The sequence below is a fragment of the Polypterus senegalus genome, chromosome 16 (genome assembly GCF_016835505.1).
Source record: "Polypterus senegalus isolate Bchr_013 chromosome 16, ASM1683550v1, whole genome shotgun sequence".
NCBI lineage: Eukaryota > Metazoa > Chordata > Cladistia > Polypteriformes > Polypteridae > Polypterus > Polypterus senegalus.
Window position 1 is genome coordinate 96,875,127 of NC_053169.1, and position 17,864 is coordinate 96,892,990.

A 17,864-nucleotide genomic window follows, 5' to 3' on the forward strand; every position below is an offset into this window, starting at 1 on the left:
TGAACCCGTTACAATAAATAACCTTGCTGTTCTTGTTTCGAGAGGCGTAAAGCTGGTTGTGATGCAGTACTGAGTCTCAGCCTCATCTTTGGGGTGCTAGACACCAACTCCCACGTCACAATAGAGATATGTAAGAGTAGACAGGGTGGCACCCCATTCAATGACAAGCCGTTTCCTGCAAAAGTAACGACACGAATCAAGAACTGAGTGGGGGCCGACGGTCCAACATGAATAAAGGACTTTTCAGCCATAAACAAAACGTCATGCTATGCTCACAGTGACAGCAGATTCTGCAGTGTGATTTGCTGTTTGTATGTGTGAATGTACCCTACGATGGTCTGCCTATAGAGAACAGTTTTCGGCCTCCTGCAGCTCTTTAATGAATACTATAAGCTGAGAACAGTGGATGGGTAGGTGGGTTAAGTCAGTCCAACTGTGCCCTGTGAGGGGCTGGCATATCATTCAGGCTCAATTTCTGCCTTGTGCCCAAAACTTTCTGGCTCCAATCAACCCCTTTAATATAAACAGCAGCCTGCAAACCTGGATGGATAGACAACCAAGTATGGGTGCCCAGGAACTGAACTGGCATCCCATCAAGGGATGGTTCCTGTGCTGCTGACTCCTTGTTACCACCCGATATTAGAAGCAGCAAGTTTGGACTTTTGCGTTTCCGGTCTCGCGCTGCGTATTTGCTGTTACTTGTAAAGTTCCATTAGCAGCCTCCGCTGTGCGACGAGGGCATATGGTGAAACCTATCAAACGAGAAATGCCATTTTGACGAGCTGGTAATTTTATTTTGTGCTTGGCTTTTATTTTAGTGACCTGCTTCAGGACCTGGAAAACTGCAAAGCTGACCCTGTAGCCATCGCGGAGTGCTTTGTGGCAAAGGTAAGTAAGGGGTTAAGCGTCTCTGCCGACGGGTTTGTCCCGAGTCTCTTCTGCGGCTCTGTCAAGCTGGGGCACGTCTTCTCCCTTAACAGCTGGTTTTCCTCACACTGGCATTCTGTGCGAAACAATGAAAGTGCACACCTCAGGAGCTGCCGTGACACACCAAAAGTAATTACTGCTTAAGCCAACAGCGCAAGAATGTTTTCTACTTTTTTGCCTTTAGGTGTAAAGAGTGAAAGATGGAGCATTATGCTAATTCTTTCTTTTTCCATACTGTACTTTAAATGGTTTTTGGGCAGTTGCTAATCATTATAAGGCTTTTATTTTGCTTTTTTTTTTTTTTTAGTTTAACTTGGGGGAACTGCTCCATTATATTACAGAGAAACAAAGCTGTTTATGCAGTAAAACCTAACAAAGCTTCAAAAACTGAGAAGGTTGCATAAGGAGGGTTCAAATGGTCCACGCGTGGAGACTGATTTGTGTTAAAAAATATACCAAAAAATAAAGACAACTCCCTTAGTTCTTCAACTGACAGCTTAACAATAGCCCCCTCACCAGCCCCCCTAGCCCCTTCAAATTGTTACAGCACATTCTATACACAAATTTAGGTTTATTTATTTATTTTTTTTAGTGTTCAATCTTCTTTTGAGGTTTATTGATCATTTCAATTTATTTTGGCAGTTTTATTTCATTGCCTTTTTGGTTTTCTTCTTTAACAGGGCAGGATATGATGCCTCCCAGTATATCTGCCCCTCACTATATCCCCCCTCTCACTAAATGTGCCCCTTCCATCCTGTCTGACTCGACCCGACCCCCCTCTACTATATCCACCTCATCTGTCCACCTCCTTACTATTTGTGACCTTTACCTTAACTAAGCTCGCTATATCCCCATGGCCCATCTCACTATATCCATCTGCCCACCCCTCACCATATCAACACATCCATCCCACCTCATAAATCACTATATCCACTCACCTGTCTTCTGTCCCGCCCCTTTGTTGGTACCCCGCCCCTTTGTCGGTACCCTGCCCCTTTCTGTTGGTGCCCGCCTCTTTCTGTCTCTGCTTGCTATATCCATCTGCTCCTCATTATATATTTAGGAGCCTCTCACTGTATCTGTTCACTATATCTGCCCACCCCACACTATATCCCCCCTCTCATTAAATATGCCCCTTCCATCCTGTCCGACTCGATCCGACCCCCCTCCACTATATCCACCTCATCTGTCCACCTCCTTACTATTTGTGACCTTTACCTTATCTAAGCTCGCTATATCCCCATGGCCATTTCACTACATCCATCTGCCCCCCTATATTCATCTGCCCACCCCTCACCATATCAACACATCCATCCCACTTCATGAATCACTATATCCACTCACCTGTCTTCTGTCCCGCCCCTTTGTCGGTACCCTGCCCCTTTCTGTTGGTGCCCGCCTCTTTCTGTCTCTGCTTGCTATATCCATCTGCTCCTCATTATATATTTAGGAGCCTCTCACTGTATCTGTTCACTATACCTGCCCACCCCTCACTATATCCCCCTCTCACTAAATGTGCCCCTTCTGTCCTGCCCATCTCAACCCAATCCTCCTCCACTATATCCACCTTCTTACTATTTGTGAACTTTACCTTATCTAAGCTCACTATATCCATCTGCCCACCTCTCACCTATCAACCCATCCATCCCACCTCATAAATCACTATATCGACACACCTGTCTTCTGCCCCGCCCCTTTCAGTCTGTACCCTGCCCCTTTCTGCCTGCTATATCCTTCTGTTCCTCATTATATACTTTGGAGCCCCTCACTGTGTTTATTATATCTGCCCACCCCTCACTGTATCCATCCTACCACCAACCCAAACTTGCCTCTCACTATTTTCAAAATGGACTCGATCTCTGACCCTTTCTATTTCTAATTACTAAATCTGCTTCACTACCTGTCCAATCGCCCCTTGCTAACTGTGATCGTCCACCGGTTTTTCAAGCCCAAGAAATCAATGTTGAGGGGAGACATTTGAAAGTAAACGACGCCCCAAGAGTCATATAACTAGAAGCTGTTGATGCTGCTCAGAATGAAATTTTGCCAAGCTGTTAGCATTTTTCAGGGATCTGCATACACTAGGCAAGTCAAAATAAAGTTCTTCTACTAAACCCTAAGTGGAGTTTGTCATTTGATTTTAAGCAAAACATCTCATCAGTAATGAAGGGGTAGTTGACGGTGTGGTTACCTGATATGTTTTGCACCTGCCGCTTAACTGGCTAGGGTCTGTTTAAAGGGTCTGCTCTGCAGTGCGGCCATTTAAAAATGCAAAATGAACTGGTGGGTGGTGAGCACTGACAGATCAGCACAGCTGGTCATTTAGGACCTAAAAAGTGCTACCTTTGACAGACCCCAGCTGTAACTCTTTACATTAATTGTAGGCCACTAAAAGTGCTGTCACACTGGCATCCAACCCAACTGTAACACCACATAGTGTGAAAGTACCCTTCATAGACTGGGAAAGTGGGCAATCTGGGCCCGGGTCAGGCTGGAGTTGCTGTGTGTCTATCTATGATATAGTCTATCTATCCATCTATGCATGCATGCATGCATGCCTGTAGGTGGCACTACTGGGCCCCTAAACCCCAGTCCCGTTTCAACTAAAGTGCTTTTTCTTTAAACAGTTCCTTCACACAGGCTTATTCAGTTCACAATACAGTACGACTCCTTTTCTTCTTTTTCTCCACCTCCAATCTCTCCTCCACACCCGACTCCCAACTCTCTCAGAGTCGAGTAGAGGGCTCTCTTTTAGTGCCGGTCCCAGGAGTCCTTAATCAATTTCCCCCGGGAAGCACGTCTCGGTCAGGTAGACCACCAAGGTCCTTGTAATGTCAGTATCCAAGAGCTCCCCCCTGGCAGCCCCCACAAAACATGACAGGACAAGCCCATGGAACTTTAACTCCCATGCTGTCCTGTGGGTATCCATACTGGGACTTGCCACATTGGGATGCTGCAACCCACTGTACAGGGTTAACACTCTGCTGACCTTCAAGGTGCAGGATTCAGCTCTGGCTTTAGCCGCTGTAACATCCTTCCACCTCTGGGTCCTGGCATGGGAAGGAAAAATTATCTCTCCCTCCATGGCCTTCTGTTTTCAAGGCCTCCTGACTAGGTATAGGGAGCAGCGTCCATACCAGCTGGGACACTTGTTTGTCTGTCGCATTATCTGCCTATCATATAGTGACTTTCATATCTATCTAGCTTCTGTAAAATAGCCAGATTTCTCAATGGGGACAAATGACTATCTATCTAATCCTGCAAACTACTCTATCTGTCTGTCTGTCCAATCCTGCCAACTACTCTCTCTCTCTCTCTCTCTCTAATCTGCCAACTATTCTATCTATCTCTCTATCTCTCTATCTCTCTATCTATCTATTCTCTATCTAGCTAGCTAGCTAGCTATCTATCTCTCTAATCCTGACGACTACGCTATCTATTTATCTCTCTACCTCTCTAATCCTGACGACTACGCTATCTATCTATTTATCTCTCTATCTCTCTAATCCTGACGACTACGCTATCTGTCTGTCTGTCTAATCCTGCCAACTACTCTATCTATCTATCTATCTATCTATCCTTTCATATTTATGATCTGTTTCATATAGTGACTTTCATGTGTTTCTCTTATATTGTACTTTTTATTCTTGTCTGTTTGTCAGTTTCAAGTCTAATATTGGATTAGTTCTGTCCTTGTGAGACACACACACACACTTTTTTATGTATCACTCTTTCAAGCTTTACGTTTTGTGCTATTTCTTGTCATTTAGCACATGATGTCATTTACGGTGTTCTAACTGCATGTTATTTGCCGCCCCATTTTCTTCGTACCCTAGAGTATAATCACAATAAACCGGACTGCACTGGGGTCTGTGTGCCAGTCGGGTGATTTTAAGACAGAAGCTCTGGGCCCCCAGTTCCTACTTTTGGTTTTGCCAGGGTGGCACTCACGACCACAAGCCCTTCTCCCTCCCACAGCCCTTTGTGTTGTGTGCCCGGTGAGCTTCTAACGTTAATAATAATAATACATTTTATTTATATAGCACCCTTCCCATGCTCAAGCCGCTTTACTGAGTGTGGTGCAGTTGGTTTTATTTTTTCCTCATTGTAGCAGATATCCGTAGACATTTGGGTGGACCCTGATATCTTAGAAAAGCAGATTTAAGTGCTGTCATCAGGTCAGGGTTGAGTGTTTGTTCTTGTAGAAGCCGAGCCAGCTTTAAAATCCCACTAGCCGGTGGGCTGGGCCGCGACCCCCCGATCAGTGATGGCATTTCAACAGCTGAATTTCCCGTGCCAAGGGAGTGGGCTTGGCTCCTTATTGTTTGAGGAGGATGATTCATTCAGGAGCGGCCCGTGGGTCTCCCCAGCAGGTGCAGGTATTGTTTTATTGCGAGGTCCATTTTGATTTGATTACAAGCTGGTCGGAGTTTGCTGCTTGCCATGCAATAAACCTCATCGGCCGAGAGGGGCAGGGGGGCTTAGTGGCCAGGGGGGTATATTAATGGGAGCCATCTCGATTTATTGTTATGAAATGCTTTTCTCTAAACACTTTGAAGGACATCCATTCTTTATCATAATTTGTAACACCCTGCATGTCCTTTAATACAATGGCTGTCAACCTTTTTTGACCTGTGGATTGGCAGAAGACTTGAGAAAACTGGGGAAAAATATAATAAACATAATTAATTACTCAGTGTGATAAATCAGTATCTCAGTAAATGGCACAACTCTGTTCTTAAATGATTATTAGTATTTTTTTTTAATAGAGCGAAGATTTTACCATCCAGATTTGCTAACTTTAGATCACAGAGTGGGTGGGATAGGCGGTTTGGTTGCCCCCCACCCCTTGTACTTTGCGAGTGTCAAGATTTACTAATATTAGATTGGAGGTGTAGGGCCACCTATCAGTTGAGCTCATCCTGATTCATTAGAAGGTGGGGGTCTCCCTGATACCCCGATACCCCACAGTCGTGGACTTTGCCCTCAATTCTCAGTACATTGGATTCATCAGGGCCGATGTTTCTCAACCAGCCACCACAGGGGGTCACGAGTTGCTTTTTGTTTATAATAGCAGCGGGTCACAGCAAGTTGGCGGTCCGACCAACTCGCTTGAATCACCAATCGTGCTTTCACATCACTAAAGGGGGAGGGGGCTACTTAACCCCACCCTGTTCCAACGATCACACTGGAATCACCAAAGGGAAATACTCGAGACAGGGGTCTGTGAATCACTACGAGGTACCCTGGTAGATCGTGAAAAACTAACATGAGGGCGCGGGAGGAGTGGGTCGCAGCTCCCAAGAGGGATGAGAAGCTGTGGGCGTGTGGGGGTCAGAAGTCAAATTTTGACTTTGATATCAATGCCAGCTTTCGGTTGGGATGACCTCCAAATGATGAATATATTCTAATATATATGTCTCTGTTTTTTCCCCATTTCAGAGTGAAGACTTCCACATTTACACCCAGTACTGCACAAACTATCCAAGGTAGGTTTCACTTCAGTTTCTTTGATTTGGGATTCTGAATTGCGTTGGCTCCCTCAGAGAAAAGGAAAACAATGAAAATATACAAAGCACAACAGGGGCCCGGCTGTGGACTGCTGCCTGGATAGGCTGCAGCCCCCCAACTTGACTCTGAAATGGATAAAGCAGGGCTCAGAATGACGATAAAGTACGATGAGATGGCAAAGAGGGACACACCAGCTCATTCGTTTTGCGGACACTGATGCCACATGGGCAGAGCACTGACTGTACAAGCGCATACTTTGTGCCGATCTGGAGGATTCCACCAGGTGGCAGTGTGAGAAATCATCACCCTGGTGAAAACAACGTCCTGGTCGCCCTTGTTTACAAAGGGTTAAAAGCTGTTTTTGCTATACTGGCAGGTTAGCCGTAAGCTGACCAAGGACAACTTTTTTTATTTATAACACGTCCGTTAAACACAAGAAAGATGACTTTTCCTTCTTTAGGGCCCGTATTGCAATGTACACAAAATAGAAACGGTTAGCCGATGCACACAATGTAAGATGAAATCATCATCAGTCAGTCGATCAGTCAGTCATTGTCCAACCCGCTATATCCTAACACAGGGTCACGGGGGTCTGCTGGAGCCAATCCCAGCCAGCACAGAGCGCAAGGCCGGAACAAACCCCAGGCAGGGCGGTAGCCCACCACAGGGCATGCACACATACACCAAGCACACCTTAGGATCGCCAATGCACCTGACCTGCATATTTTTGGACTGTGGGAGAAAACCCACGCAGACACGGGGTCTCCTTACTGCAAGGCTGCAGCACTACCTACCCACTGTGCCACCGTGCCGCCTGTAAGATGAAATGCTTAGATAAACATATTGTGCTTATTGATAAGTAAGGGGGGGAGGGAGGAAAATTATTAAAAGTCGAGTGACACTGAGGCTGTTCTGCCTTGCAACATGGAATCGACGTACTCATCTGTGACTGAATAAAGACTTCTGACCAGGTTAGAGGAGAGGAGATCTGAGGAGACGGCACCCTTAGAAGGCAGCTGGCTCACACAAGGTGTGTCCAAGATTTCTAAGGGCCTTTTGCAACCGAACTTCATTAGAACACTCGACACAAGAACAGGCCATTCAGCCCAACAAAACTCGCCAGTCCTATTCACTTATTTCTTCCAAAAAAACATTGAGTCGAGTTTTGAAAGTCCCTAACGTCTTACTGTCTACCACACTACTTGGTCGCTTATTCCAAGTGTCTATCGTTCTTTGTGTAAAGAAAAACTTCCTAATGTTTGTGTGAAATTTACCCTTCACAAGTTTCCAACTGTGTCTCCATGTTCTCGGTGAACTCATTTCAAAGTCACCGTCTGATCCACTGGACTAATTCCCGTCATAATTTTAAACACTTCAATCAGGTCTCCTCTTCGTCTTCTTTTGCTTAAACTGTATAAGCTGATTGATTGAGCTATTCCCGTCTTCCTCGTGGGTTACTTCCACATGAGGGAAGATGTTGAAGAGAAAGTTTTTGCATTCTGATGGTGGTGTGAAGGTGCACAAAAACAAAAAATATGGTAACAGGGACATAGAAGATGGGATGTGAGACCTTTACACTGGGGCGGCATGGTTGTAGCTCTGCTGCCTCGCAGTAAGCAGACCTGGGTTCGCTTCTCGGGTCCTCCCTGTGTCGCGTTTGCATGTTCTCCCCATGTCTTCATCCGGGTGCTTCGGTTTCCTCCCACAGTCCAAAGACGTGCAGGTTAGGTGCATTGGCGATCCTAAATTGTCCCTAGTGTGTGTGCCCTGCAGTGGGCTGGCGTCCTGCCATGCGCCCTGTGCAGGCTGGGAATGGCTCCAGTGACCCTGTGTTAGGGATATAGTGGGTTGGAGAATGAATGACTGACTGACCTTTACACTGGGGTGGGCACCTCTATGCTGGAAGAACCCGGGGAGGGAGCGTATCCAGAGCATTACCTCATCCAGAGGGCTAGGTGGCAGCAGTACCTCCCACAGGGCTCCTTAGGAGCTGGAGTTTGGTTTGGTGCAGCCCTATTGGGGGTAAAAAAATAAGCTTTTCACTTTATGGATAAAATTGACATATAAATTGAGCAATTTACCATTATACAGTAAATCTCAACAATCTTGTAAATGTGTCCCCCTTGAAGCTTGGACACTCGATTGATGATCTGGTAGTTGGGGTATCCTTTGAAGCATCGAGTGCCAACAGAAGTTAACACACAATCGATGATCGAAGGGTTTTGGGGAAATTGAAGACCCAATCCGTCAAGCAACGTGGGCCAGCGCAGTGCTACATAATGAGACACAGTCGACAAGCTTTGTCCCCCATAATAACACTTGCACGGCAGTTCAAATTGCTCCGCTGCCGCCAGGACCGCCAGCAGGGAGAGATGGACGGGGAGTGTAAGCAAAAAGCAGCAGTTGCATCCAGCAATCACACCTCAAAATCAGAGATGTTTCCCGATCAGAGCTTGCAAAGAAATCATTCCTAGGCCTCTCGGCCTTCTCTACGGATCATCGCAAGGTCCAAATCCAGCTCCCTTCAATTAAAAGTTATTCGCTTTTATGAACGCTCCAACCCCGCAGCAAAAGGCCAGTGAGAGCGTGCGTTTCTGCATCTCATTCCCGGGTGACAGTGGCGCGCGTGATGCTCGATTCTTTTCATATAATAGAACAGGAGCCCTAACTAATAAATGACAGCGCACTGTAAGGCACCGATTGCGCCACCATAAAGTCTGCCATTGTCCCGCACTCAGTTGTGGCAAATCCCATTGCAGCCTTTCCTCTTTGTTGCGGCCCCGCTGGCCTAGTCCAAGCCCAACATACACCTGGCCCAGTCCGAGCATTGCAAGTGGTTTCATTTTTTTTTTTTTATTATTATTAATATGCCTGACCTCTGGGACCACTGGGTTCAACCGTCCATGCTGCAGTTTATCATTGAACATTGTCACGTTGCAGTGGAAGCGGCCCAGCTCAGCGCCTATTGTTACACTGTCCTGTTTTTGTTCAGGGTGATGCAGTAATAAACACTGAGTCATGTCTTTTTTTGGGGGCATTTCTTGTGTTTCAGTGGAACTCAACTCTTTACCGCGCACCAGAATGTTCATAGAAAACAAAAAATATATAAATATCTGTGCGCGGCGGTTGCATTTAGGAACAGAGCCACATTCGTTTTTAGCGGCCGCTCACATTCCAGCACTCCCTCCAGCCCGACATGAGACCATCAGGAGGAAACCTGAGTGGAGTTGCCTAATGGCTTACTGCATGGTTATTCAGGCGCCCCCCCTTAACTCCATCCGCCCTTTCTAATAATAAAGGCTGTGTTTCAGGCGGTTTTGGGAATTGGACAAAATCTATTGAGCATGCCATTCTCGTCATAATTATTACAAGTAAATTGGTGCGAGTAGTGAACCAGTCATTCATTCAGCTGGCATACGGTGTGTGAGGCGATGTGGTTAAGCCTGCGTTCTAAAGCCAGTGGTTTCCTAACATTTTCTTGTGTGTGTGTGTGTGGGGTTGTTGGTTTTTTTTTTGTTTTATAGATTTTTTTATTTTTGGTAAAGGCCCCTTCAAAGAAAACCAAGCAAGGTCCAATTTCACAATGTGATATCTGCTTTGTGCAAGTGGGAGCGAGACGGTAAAGCTCACTATGAGTTGTGCCGTCAATCCGTCGGGCTGGCCTGTTTTGTGGAACTGGAAGTGGCAAGCTGGTATACATTTACTGTCACCTCCGAACGTATCGGAAATGGCCGGGTCCATTCTTTCATTTTTGGCTCCGCACTGAAGACATTTGAGGTTGAGATCAGAAGGTGAATAGAAGATGAGATTTCCTGGTGGTGTGTTAATTTATATATATATATATATATATATATATATATATACACACACAGTGGGTATAGAAAAGAATCCCCTTGAAATATTTCCATTTTGTTTGCTTTACAGCCTTACATGAAAACACACAAGCAAATGTGTTTTTTTCCAGCTTTACTAACTCAATGCAATCTGTAACATCCAACTGAAAGATATCACAGCTACAGTTCAGAAGAATTTGAAAAAATCAAAAACAAGAAATACAGTGAAACTTTGGATTGCGAGTGTTTTGCTAGACGAGCTAAAGTTTTTAATAAATTTTAACTTGATAAACGAGCGAGGTCTTGCAATACGAGTAGTACGTATACACTTTGTCTGCCGAGCGTGACGTGGGGATTGTGGGTAATCGTCTCCCTTGTTCGGTCTCAGTTGGCGTGCCCATAGACATATATAGATAGACGCCGCATTCACTGTGTTGCCCAGTCGACACGATACATCAGCGCGTCCGCCATATTCCGAGTGGCAAAAGTGCCATTTAAACTAATACAGGGAGACGTGGAAAACCGGTTTTCTGATAAAAAAACTAACTTTTAAAACAGTATCGTTTACATACAACAGATTTTGGCGAATCGTTTACATGCAATTATTTATATCCATTTATACACTAACAATGGCAATTATTAAATAATAATAATAATAATATTATTATTATTAAATAATTCCTCCCATATAAGTAGCATTTCTCGAACTGCCTTCTTCCATCTCTGAAACATTTCTAGACTTCGTCCTGTTCTTACCCAACGCAGCACTGAAGTATCGGTTAATGCCCGAGTCACCTCACGTATAGATTACTGTAATGCTATTCTATCTGACATCCCACAAAAACGTATCCATGGCTTACAACTTCTTCAAAATTCTGCTGCCAGGATAAAAACCTGTTGTTGTAAATCCACTGAACACGTCACACCGATTCTCTCTCAACTTCACTACTAAATACAATACACAATCCCGCTCTGAACATTTAAAACTCACCACAACCTCACTGATCTCCTCCAGACTGGCACTCCTCTCGCTCACTCAGATCCTCATCTGCAGCTCGACTTTCTGTACCGCACATCAGACTCAGTGCTATGGGAGCTCGAGCGTCTCTCCTGGTGCTCCTCAACTCGAGAATTCTCTCCCCTCTCATATCCGTCAGCTCGATTCAGTAACACATTTTAAAACTGCCCTCAAAACGTATCTTTTGAAACTGGCATACCAATTGTGAATTTTGCACTGTTGCTGCCAGTTATCTTTGTTAGTTTGCTAATTATTGCTTTTTGATTTGTCATTCTCTTGTTTTAATTTTACTAACGTTGTTTAATTTTATTGTAAGGTGACCCCGAGTGCCAAGATTATAAAAAGGAATTTTCTAATGGCCAAATATAACCAAAACAATTGTTCAGCCTTACCTATGAAAGGTAATCCCCGGGATCTGGTTTGGAGCGTCCAGCGGTTTGTACAATCCCAAGCAGCACGTTATTCATTACTTCACTCCGCAGCAGTGCCACTCGCAATATGGCGGCGACGTTGACGTGCGATGCTGCTGGTCATGTGTTGTTTAGTAATTCTGTGTCTATGGGTGTGCCTCACTCATATAGTCAAGATCTGTATAAATGTATGCTGTTTACTACCGCATGGTGACCATGTGTGTGTGTTGTAACGTGCGAGTCCTTGTTTTGCACCCCAAAACACGAGACTGAGTCTCACTACTTTACCAACACCAGCTTTATTCAGCGTGAAACAAGAACAGCACGGTTATTTATTGTAGCGGGATCTGCCGCTCTCCTATACACAGACACAGCTGTCAGGCAGGGTCATGGCCAGGTTAGTGGCCAAGTAATCCTGTGCCCTGCACATTTATAATGTTCCTTGCATCACCCATCGACTTCGGGCACTAATAGCTTGACCGTGATCTTTTCTGATTCAGTTTTACGGTGAACTGCTACGGCGATGAGAGCCTGCGGTTGCTTGCTTTGGGACGGTCTTTCGTGTCTTGCCCCATTGGGGGGGAATCCCAAAAGAGTTTAGAAACCTTACAGTGCGTAAAGCATTTTTTAATTTTGTGTCCAACTGTAATGACTCTTCAGGCAAAAGCAACTCTCATTGGAGAGGTTTACTTGTTAAAATCACAAAAAAAGAAAGATTCCAGTGAGCCAACAGACAGCAGGGATTCCATTAGTTAGAGTGAAGATTTTGTATTAATCATTTTTACATAAATATGTGTGGGTTGTGAAACAAATTATCTGTGTTTCCATTATTTCTTATGGGGAAATTCGCTTCGATATACGAGTGCTTTGGATTACAAGCACGTTTCTGGAACGAATTATACGTGCAAACCGAGGTTCCACGGTACTGAGATCAATAAAGGATCACCCCCCCAAACTCACTCAGGTGTCAGTGCCCACCATTTCCATTGCAGTTACTGGCTTCCTTCCACCTGTGATCAGCTGTAATAAGTGTGATTAGTGAAGCTGTTCCTGGTCCATTCATTCCCTTGCTTGGTAGTGCAACTGACTACGGGTGGCAGGCCACTTTCAAAAGATCTCAGGGTTAGAGGTGTGGACAGACATAAGGCAGGAGATGGAGACAAAAACATCTCAAAGGCTTTATCAATCCCAAAGAGCTCAGTAAAGTCCATCATAAAGAAGTTCCTCCAAACTGGATGGAAGAGCAAGGAGGAAACTGGTAAGAGAGGCTACCAAGAGGCCAATGGCCACTTTGAAGGAGTTACAGGATTTTATGGCAAAGAGTGGTCATTGTGTACGTGTGACAACAATTTCACAAGAGTTCCACAATTGTGGCTTGTTCAGTAGGGTCACACTTCTCAAGAAAGGCCACATTAATGCACCTTGAAGATTCTGATGCCAAGTGGATAAAAGTCTTACGGTCAGATGAGACCAAAATCCAACTATTTGGCCTCAATACCAAACGGTACACCAATGCAGCTCACCATCCATAACACAACATACCTACAGTAAAGTATGGAGGGGGCAGCTTCCTGTTGTGGGGGGCCTGGGGCTCTCGTTAGGGTAGAAGGAAAAATGGATGGGGCAAACTACCGTCAAATTCTTGAGGAAAGCCAGAAAGTTGAAGATGGGCAGAATGTTCACCTCTCAGCACGGCAGCGACCCGAAGCACACAGCAACATTGACTACACAGTTGGCTGAAGGAGAAAAAAGAGAATGTCCTGGTGTGGCCAGTCAGAGCCAAGACCTAAACCACAGTGAAAATCTGTGTGAAGATCTGAAGATAGCAGACCACCAACACTCACCATAACATTTGACCAAACTTGAGCAGTTCTGTGAAGAAGGGGGGGTCAAATATTACACAATCTAGATGTGCAAAGAGAAGAATCTCAACAGACTCAAGGCTGTCATTAAAGCAAAAGGTGGGTCAACAGAATGACATTGACATTGGGGGGGGGTCCTTTATTAATCTCAGTAGGTCTTGTTTTTCCATCCATCCATCCATTGTCTAACCCGCTGAATCCGAATAGGGTCACAGGGGTCTGCTGGAGCCAATCCCAGCCAACACAGGGCACAAGGCAGGAACCAATCCTGGGCAGGGTGCCAACCCACCGCAGGACACACACAAACACACCCACACACCAAGCACACACTAGGGTCAATTTAGAATCGTCAATCCACCTAACTGGCATGTCTTTGGACTGTGGGAGGAAACCCACGCAGACACGGGGAGAACATGCAAACTCCATGCAGGGAGGACCTGGGAAGCGAACCCGGGTCTCCTAACTGCGAGGCAGCAGCGCTACCACTGCGCCACCGTGCCGCCCAGGTCTTGTTTTTGATGTTTTATAATTCTTCTGATCTGTAGCTGTCATATCTTTCACTTGGATGTTACAGGTTGCATTGAGTAAGTAAAGCTGGGAAGAAATATTCTTTGTGTGTGCTTTCATTTAAATCTTTAAAGCAAAAAAATTGCATTATTTCGAAGGGGGGATTCTTTTCCATACCCACTGTACATCCTAGGATATGCTGGAACACATCATTAGCAATGCTTCTGGTCTGTTAGCCCTTTTTGTGTGATTAGATAATAGCAGATCCTATCTAAAGTCATCATAACAGGTTACACCTCCGAGTGCCTGGAGCGCCTCGGAAATCCGACCGCAGTGACTCCGAAATCCGACCAGGAAGGGCGCAAGAGAGTGCCGAGCTGCCAGTCATCCTATTGTGCTTCCCTTTCACCTTCTCGCAGTCTCGGGCAGCATTGTGAGCCATCAAGCCCTCTGACACTGAATATTATTCAGAGACGGCCCGCATTCAGGGGGCTCTTAGTGACCTGTGTCATGGTGCCTCTTGAACAAAGGCTGGCCTGTTCAGGCCTAATCAAGCTTATTCAAAGGAATGCTGGCTCCCTTGCTGCGGGATGTGTGTTGGAGCGGACAGCATTAACACGCATTGTATGTGTCCGACAAGGTGTTGCGCTCTTGTGTGTAATCTGATTGTGAGGGGTGCATGTATGCATGCGTGTTTCTTTTGCTTAGGCACTGCGCTGCTGAATAATGAGTCCACTGTCTAGGAAATTTGGTAAACAGTGAAACAGATTGTGCGATGAATGGAAGGTAAAAGCAGAATTGTATGTTCTGGGCACGGCTGTCCTCCCTGGAAAATGGAAACTGACAATTACGGAGTCACCAACCACAAAAGTGCTTTGTCAGCGGCGTTTTATCAGTACCACGCGATGAAACGTTAATAAACTGATATTTCCGGAAGCATCATGGGTGAGCCACCAGTAATTCTCCACAGGGGGTTGTGTCTGTCAAGTGGGCCCACTACTACAGACCAGTGGCCCTTACGTCTCACGTGAAGACCTTTCAGCAGCTGGTCCTGGACTGTTGTGGTAGACCACCCGGATCAACTGCAGTTTGCTTATTAGACAAAGACTGAAGTGGAGGTTGCAAGTATCTGTCTGCTCCACGCGACTGGCGGCACTGTGAGGATTGTGTTTTCACCAGAGCCTTCGATAACATCCAGCCGTCCCTGTTAACCTCCTTGGTGTTATCTTTACCTTCCGGAAAAAAGAATTTTTATCACCAAGAAAATGTTAAATGTAACGGAAACGTGTAAATACCAAAACATCCACATGACGATAGGAAAGGTACAGTGCACTACTGTATTAATGCAGATTCAGGACACGTCCTTCGTGTGATGTTTCGAGACAGTCGCCAACGCACAGCCCGGCGTCACAATCGGGACAGTACCAGTGTGTTTCTTTACACACTTATATTTTTTCTATTTCTTGCACATGAGAGGGTAGAAGGCCAGTGCCTGATCTGCATGATCGATGCATCCTTTGTATTATTGCGGGCTACAACAGCGCAGGGCTTTGTGGCCTCCACGTTTCTCCTGACACAAACATTGACAGTTGCTGCATTGTGGACAGAGCTTAGGGGCCAACCTCTTTCTTATCCTTCTGCTTGATCACAATCATTTTGCTACAAAGCTGTTCGTACCAAAGTAAACTTTCGGGCGACCAAATTCACTTGGCATACGATGGTGGTTTGGTTGTACAATACCATGTGCTTCAGTTTCTCCATCCACGTAAACATCTGATGACCACTTTGTCATTGATTCAAGTAATGGCTCCTTCTCAGTTTCTTCTAAAACTGTCTTTACAGCTTCTTGTTTTATTCTGTTTTACCTGTTGTATTTTGTTAAAAGCTCCGCCCCCTCAGGAATGTTAATGAGGTAATTTAGAGTGGCAGAATGCATAGAAAAATTCCTATTTTTTTGGATTTTGATGTTATTTCATCCAGTTTGTTCTTCGGGCATTATGCTCCATATCTCATCAAAAGTGAAGGACTCGGGAATAACCATATTTACATAGAATTCCAAGCCTGACATATTCTTGGAGTTAATGCCGAGGAGTTTAAGGGTTAAGCCATGAGATGTGCAGGTGGACGAGCCTGTGGTGTCCTGGAAAATGGACTAACTGTCAGGGAGACCACAGCTTGTGAGACTCGATGACTGCATGAGCAACACTGTAGAACGACAAGGAATGAGACTGTCTGCTGTTCTCTTTACAACTTGGATCATAAATATAACATATGTCTGTGTGTCTGTCTGTCTGTCTAATCCTGCCAACTATGCTGTCTCTGTCTACATCTCTCTCTGTGTAATCTGTCTGTCTGTATATTTAATCCTGCCAACTACTCTATCTGTCTGTATGTATGTCTGTCTGTCTGTCTATCTAATTCTGCCAACTATTCTCTCTCTCTCTGTCTCTCTCTCTCACTCTCTATAGAGAGAGAGAGATACATAGATATAGATAGATATATAAAATCCTGTCTACTACACTAAATTAGTCTGTCTGCCTATCATTTCAATTACCACTTCAATACTCTGTCTGCCTATCATTTCAATTACCACTTCAATACTTTCCTCCCCAGCTCTGTGGCTGTCTTGACTGACTGCATGCGGAATAAAGCCCTCGCCAAGTTCTTCCGAGATCGCCAGGAGGCTCTCCAACATTGTCTTCCCCTTGGATCCTACCTGCTGAAGCCAGTTCAACGAATTCTCAAGTATCATCTCCTCTTACAAGTAAGCAAATACTGCGCTGGGAGGTATAGAAGGAAAGGGGGGAGCACAAGGTATGTCATACTTTGTGTCGCCAGAAGGGAGCTCAAGGCCACTTGACACATTTCCAAAGCCACCATGTCATCTGGGAAGTTAAGATAAGGAAAGGGGGCATTTTCAGGACAAAGGTCAACTTGGCCCATTCTAATTTAATGTGCAGTTTAAGCACTCTTCCACAAACTCCCCGCTACAAGTAAAGGAGTATTTTAATTAATGTTAGAAGTATGGAAGGAAGTGAAGAGAGTAAATCCAGTCTGGCACAATGGGAATTTACAATGAATTAAAGAAAGTAGTTAGACCATTTCGCTTTTCTCACATTTTGTTGTTTTTGCAGTCTTGTGCTAAAATCATTTTTTTCTCCTCATCAAGCAACATTCAGCACCCCAGAATGACAACATGAAAAAAGGATTTTAGAAATTTTTCACCAAATCACTGAAATAGCACACAGCTGGCCACAAGTATTGAGACCCTTTCCTATGACACTTGTCATTTGGCTCAGGCGTATCTCACTCTATTGATCTTCGTTAAAGTGCTTCTACACATTGTTTGGAGTCCACCTGTGGTCAATTCGTTTGACTACACACTCGTCTGTAGAAGGTCCCAAGCCGTGAGGTCGAAGGAATTGCCTGCAAAGTTTAGAGACGGAATTGTGTTGAGATACAGATGTGATGAAGGCCCCAGTAAATGTACACAGCACTGAAGGTTCTCAAGAGCACATTTGCCTTCACAATCCTTAAATTATGAACCTTTGTAAATTTAGCATCTTGTTCACGAGTGATGATTGTAGTGGTGGCAGCTACTCTACAGGGGCTGTACCGGTCTATAATGGCGAATTCTTTCCTGTCAATCTACATCCCTGTCCTCACCCATGGTCATGACCTGTGGGTAAGAGTCAAAAGGATGAGATCTCAAGTTCAAAAGGTGGAACAGAGGCATCTCTGCAGAGTATCTTGCCTGGCACTCCATGATAGGGTGAGGAGCTCCGTAATTTGGAAG

The 17,864-nt window shown here is 45.0% G+C and overlaps 1 protein-coding gene across 2 annotated transcripts in view; it reads left to right on the forward strand.

Annotated features, from left to right (window-relative positions):
- The window catches only part of LOC120516241 (pleckstrin homology domain-containing family G member 1), a 127,123-nt gene that overhangs the window by 86,200 nt on the left and 23,059 nt on the right, over window positions 1-17,864 (forward strand). For both annotated transcript variants that reach the window (XM_039737757.1, XM_039737756.1), the window contains exons 4-6: window positions 819-888; window positions 6,370-6,416; window positions 16,682-16,832. In XM_039737757.1, coding sequence (XP_039593691.1) covers window positions 819-888; window positions 6,370-6,416; window positions 16,682-16,832 — 268 coding nt within the window. The remainder of the gene's footprint in view (window positions 1-818; window positions 889-6,369; window positions 6,417-16,681; window positions 16,833-17,864) is intronic.